At 41.1% G+C, this 6,000-nt stretch overlaps 1 protein-coding gene across 3 annotated transcripts in view; it reads left to right on the forward strand.

Moving 5' to 3' along the window:
* The window catches only part of BLNK (B-cell linker), a 72,283-nt gene that overhangs the window by 40,356 nt on the left and 25,927 nt on the right, over positions 1-6,000 (forward strand). For all 3 annotated transcript variants that reach the window (XM_015559384.1, XM_015559383.1, XM_015559385.1), the window contains 2 exons: positions 2,401-2,561; positions 5,257-5,338. In XM_015559384.1, the coding sequence (XP_015414870.1) occupies positions 2,401-2,561; positions 5,257-5,338 (243 nt within the window). The remainder of the gene's footprint in view (positions 1-2,400; positions 2,562-5,256; positions 5,339-6,000) is intronic.

Consider the following 6,000-nt stretch of genomic DNA (forward strand, 5'->3'; position numbering starts at 1 on the left):
GTGGCTGACTTTACACCTCCCTGGACACCCAAGAGCCAGTGTACCCACTGGTCAATGTCAGGCCATACCAGATTACAACTACACATCCATAAGCGACACACTCAAGGGGCAGACTCAGTGAGCACCAAAGTCCCACTTAAGCAAGTCCTGCTCCATAGGGGTGTCTCTGGCACAGCAGCTCTCCCACTGTAGTCACAGCTGGTTCTCACAGCAAATTGGTCTGGAGGTCAATTCCTCCCAGTGACACCAACAGCAATCAAGTCTCAACTACAATAAGACTGTGTTCACAGCCCACAAAGGGTGTACCTAGAGTACCCAGCTCAGGTGACTAGGGAGGCTGAGCCACTGGGCCCTATAGAATACCTACTACAGAAGGCCACTCTACCAACTCAAGGAGACCTAGCAGCTCTACCCAATACATAGAAACAAACGCAGGGAAGCAGACAAAAATGCAGAGACAAAAAACATGTCACAAATGAAAGAAATGGAAGAAGCAAACTACTGGATATAGAGTTCAAAACCACAGTTATAAGGTTACTCAAGAATTTTCTAGAAATCTTTAAAAAAATGGAAAAGGACCTGTCAGAAATTAAGCATACACTGACTGAAAAAATAATATACAGGGATTCAACAGTAGAGTAGAGGATTCTGAGGATTAAATCAATGATTTGAAATATGAGGAAGCAAAAAACACCCAACCCAGAAGAGCAAAAAGAAAAAAGAATCCAAAAATATGAAGATAGTGTAAGGAGCCTCTGGGACAACTTCAAACGTACCAACATTCCATTATGGGGGGTGCCAGAAGAAGAGAGAGAACAAGATACTGAAAACCCATTTGACAGAAATAATGACAGAAAACTTCCCCTACCTGGTGAAAGAAATTGACTTACAAGTCCAGGAAGTATAGAGTCCTAAACAAGAGGAACCCAAAGAGGCCCACACCAAGACACATCATAATTAAAATGCCAAGGGCTAAAGACAAAAAGAGAATCTTAAAAGCAGCAAAAGAAAAGCAGTTAGTTACCCACAAGGGAATGCCCATAGGACTGTCAGCTGATTTCTCAACAGAAACTATGAGATCATAGTTTCTGCAGGGAATATTTAAAGTGATGAATAGCAAGGATCTACAACCATGATTACTCTACACAGCAAAGCTATCCTTAAGAATTGAAGGTCAGATAAAGAGCTTCACAGATAAGAAAAAGCTAAAGGAGTTAATCACACCAAATCAGAATTATATGAAATGTTGAAGGGTATTCTTTAAGAAGAGGAAGAAGAAGAAAAATAAAAAGATAAAATATGAACAACAAATTGGCAACTAATACATACCTATCAACAATTGAATCAAAATAAATGAACAAGAAATCGAATGAACAGAATAAACTGGTAAATAAAATCGAATCAGAGGCACGGAAATGGAACAGACTGACGATTCTCAGAGGGTAGGTGGTTGGGGGTGGGAAGAAATTAAACAAATATCTTATATACAGATAGATATGCATTACCTGTGGACACAGACAATAGGGTGGCGAAGGCCTGGGATGGGGCAGGAACTGGGTGGAAGGAGACAATGGGGGTGGGGGGGAAGAGGGACATCTGTAATAATCTCAACAATAAAGATTTTTTTTTTTAATGAGGAATGTGAGTCCCAGAGAGATTGAATAACAACTAGCCCAGAGGAGGGCAGCTAGTCAGCAGCAGAGCAGGGGACCAAACTCAGGGCCATTTGGCTTCAGAGCTTAGACTGCTTCCCTGATACCTGTGTGAGGACAGTCCTGGACGGGGAAACTCATGAGTTCTCCATGATTTGAAAGAAATCATTGAGGGGAGGGGGAACCTGTAGGTTCACCCAGATGAGCAGTTGCCATCCTGAATACACCTTAGAATAACCTGGGGCACCTTTAAAAATTTATAATGCTAGATCCTACAAGGTCAAACAAGTAGAGTAGGATCAGTTATGGCTGGGGTGGGTCCTGGGCCTTGGCATTTTTTAAAGCTCTCATGTGGTTCTTGTGTGTAAGTGGGAGTGAGAATTTCTGCCCTTAAGGTTCATGGAGCATGTGAAACCAGGAGGGAGCACCCCTCTTAGACCCTCATGCTGCTGAGGTCATCATGCCCCGTGGTGGGCAGGTCCTGGGCTCTCAGCTCTCTAGAGCCCATGGGTCTCTCTCTCTCCCCTGGGAGGATGTTTTTTATGAGGACCTTCTACTTTTTATAATGTAAGTCAATGGGCAGTTGAAACTTTTTACGTAACATGTCACTTCACTCTTTTAAGGAATGCCCTGATTCATTTGTGACTACTTAGGTGCTAGAGGTTCTATACTTTCTAGAGCTCAGTGGTTTCCTTCCAGGCAATGACCCAGAGCCCCTTTCATTTCATGCTTTGTTGTTCCTTTCAAGACAATCGATCAAGCCAGAGGCAGTCTCCACCCTTGAACAAGACCCTTCCCAGTAAACCCAGCTGGCCTACAGCTAAGGCAAGGCTGGCCTCCACTATGCCCACCTCGATGTCTCTGCAGAAACCTCAAGTGCCACCCAAACCCAAGGATCTTGAGGATGAGGTAAAGTAAATCCCATCTGATGGCTTCCCAGACCTAGTGGAAGGTAGGATATGGTGTGGGATGGGAGGGAGACATCAGGACAGTCTGGACCGGGCATGTCTTCCTCCTTCCATCCCTGCTTTCTGGCCAGCACTAGCCACTTTGAGCCTTCACTGCCACCCTCTCTAACTCTCCAATGTTATGCTGAAAGGGTGTGGTTTTCTTTCTCTAAAAAATGGCATATATGACCTATTGTAAGCATTTTCTTTTTTAAAATATATTTTTATGGCCGGAACCGGTTTGGCTCAGTGGATAGAGCGTCGGCCTGGGGACTGAAGGGTCCCAGGGTCGATTCCGGTCAGGGGCATGGGCCTGGGGTGGGCGCACTTCATCAATGATGAGAGAGAATCATTGATTGGCTGCCTCCTGCACAACCCCTACTGGGGAATGATCCCACAACCCCAGGCATGTGCCCTTGACCAGAATCGAACCCGGGACCTTTCAGTCTGCAGGCTGATGCTTTATCCACTGAGCAAAACTAGCTAGGGCTGCATTTTCAATCCCTGAAGGCATATGGTACAATATCAATACTGGTTCCATTCCCCTCTTATTATCCTCTTTCTCTTCCCCTGGTTTCCTGAGATCTTCTCTTTCCTCTGTAAGATCATTTCCTGCCTTTATTCTCCTTTGCCTCTCTGCCCTGCCCCGCCCCACCTAGCTTTCATCCCTCCACCTTTTCTCTCTGCTCCTCCATAGTCCTCCTCTAAGATGCAGAGGGGTGGAATGTTAAAGGAAACCCCTAGTGGGCAGGGAGAGCTGATAGTAGTATCTGCTTTATTAAGTTGTGATAACGATTAAGTGACACAACACATATAAAGTATTCAGATGAACACCTGGCAACAAGTGCTCAATAAAGGTTTAGTTTATTTTTCTCTCAGTACTCATCTTGGCTACCCACCAAGGCAGGTTGTAAAATGACTTTTGAGATCTGATTACCTCACTTGATTCATATCAATATAAAAATCACTCCTTCCCACCCTAACCGGTTTGGCTCAGTGGATAGAGCGTTGGCCTGTGGACTCAAGGGTCCTGGGTTCAATTCCGGTCAAGGGCACATACCTTGGTTGCGGGCATATACCCAGTAGGGAGTGTGCAGGAAGCAGCTGATCGATGTTTCTCTCTCATCGATGTTTCTAACTCTCTATCCCTCTCCCTTCCTCTCTGTAAAAAATCAATAAAATATATTTTTAAAAAATCACTCCTTCCCTATACAGGGTGCCCCCAAAAAAGTATACACAATTTAACAGCTGATAGCCCAATTTTTAAAATGAAATGTATTTTAATAAACACTGCTTGTATTCAAAGTGTGTATATACATTTTTTGATATCCTATATTTATGATCAATTGATTATTAACACAGGTGCCAAGACAATTCAATAGGGAAAGGATCGGTTTAAAAAAAAACACAAAAAAAAAACATGCTAGAATGACTGTGCAGATACATGCAAATGAATAAAAGTGGAACTCTCATACTATTTTAAAAAATTAACTAAAAATGGCCCTTAGACCTAAAAGCAAGAGCTAAAACTATAAAACTTTTATAAGAAAACAGGTATAAATCTCTCTGACCTTGGATTAGGCAATGATTTCTTAGACACAACACCAAAAGCACAAGAAACAAAAAAAAAATAGATTAAATGAGCTTCAAAATGTAAAACTTTTGTGCTGCAAATGATACCACCAAGAAAGGAAAAAGACAACTTATAGAATGGGAGAACATTTTTTAAAATTATATATCTGATAAGAGACTTATTTTTAGAACATTTAAAGAGCTCTTACAACACAATAATAAAAAGACATACAACCCAATTCAAAATGGTCAAAGGAATTGAGATGTTCAATATCATTACCTATCAAGGAAATGCATATCAAAACCATAGTTAATACCACTTCACATCCATGATGATAATTATAATAAAAAAGACAGACAGACAACAAGTATTGATGAGCATGTGGAGAAATTGCTAGTGGGAAAGAGCTTGGCAACTCCTCAAACAGTTAAACAGAGAGCTACAACATGACCCAGGAATTCTAAGCATATTCCCAAGAGAAATGTACACCTACATAAAAACTTGTACATGGATGTTCATAGCAACATTATTCATAATAGTCAAAAAGTGAAAACAACTCAAATGTCCATCAACTGATGAATGAATAAACAAACCATGGTATATTCATACAATGGAATGTTATTTGGCCATAAAATGGAATGAAGCAATGATATATCCTATATATGGTTGAACCTTGAAAATATTATGCTAAGTGAAAGAAGTCACAAAAGACTGCATGTTGTATGATTTCATTTACATGCAATGTCCAGAATGGGCAAATATTAAAGACAGAAAGTGGATTATTGGTTGACTAGGTTATGGGAAGCAGGGAGATGGGTAGTGACTAATGGGCATAGCATTCCTTTTTGGGGTGATGAAAATGTTTTAAAATTAGATTACAGTGATGGTTTCACACTCTGCAACTATACTAAAAACCACTAAATTTAAAAAAAAGAAAAAACCCCACTAAATTATGCACTTTACATAGGGAAATTTGATGGTATATAAATTATATCTCAGTAAAGATATTTTTAAATCACTTCTTCCCATACAGTAGCCTATGAATGTACAGCATTCTTCTCATTCACTTCTGCATTTCTTTTAGGCTGATTATGTGGTCCCTGTAGAAGATGAAGATGAAAACTATATTCATCCCACAGAAAGCAGCTCACTCCCGTCTGAAAAAGGCAAGCGTTTGTAGTGTTAAGCACCTGAACACTTCTACCAGTTGATGGGGGGTATATGAGACTATTTGGTAGCAAGCACTAAGGGGCTCAGAAATGATGGTGCTCAGGCCTCTCTCATCTGTGTCCACAGCGTTTGCCTGCTTTGACAGGTTGAGTGAGCCATCTCTGTATTTCATAGTCTTTCCCTTTTTCCTCTATCCTCTTCCCATCTTAAATTATGAAAGCACCTCGGTACTTGTCATTAGCTGTCCTCACCTGGAATGGATGTCTCACAAAACCTAATACTCACAAAGTCACAAGCCACCATGCTGGCCTTACAAATATTGCACCAGGCACCATTTCTGCAGAGGCCTAAAAAGTATGAAAGAGTAAAATATGCTCTGTATCCTGAGTCTTTAAATTTAGTGCTATTTCAGGAACATTTTGTTTGTAAATGCTTCAGAAAATAACAAATGCAATTACAAACAAATTATCTTGAAAAGCCAGTGCCGCGTACCCTCCGTGGAACAGCGCCTGCTTACTCTGGATATAGTCACTATGAGGAATATACTCCTGTGTGAGGGATATCTCTTCAAGGAACATTATTCAGCTAATAAACTCTAGAGTAGCAGTGCTCAGTTTTCACGCCGCCACTACGTCACAACCCTCTCCTGCATTCCCTA

The sequence above is a fragment of the Myotis davidii genome, unplaced genomic scaffold (assembly GCF_000327345.1).
Source record: "Myotis davidii unplaced genomic scaffold, ASM32734v1 scaffold332, whole genome shotgun sequence".
Taxonomy (NCBI): domain Eukaryota; kingdom Metazoa; phylum Chordata; class Mammalia; order Chiroptera; family Vespertilionidae; genus Myotis; species Myotis davidii.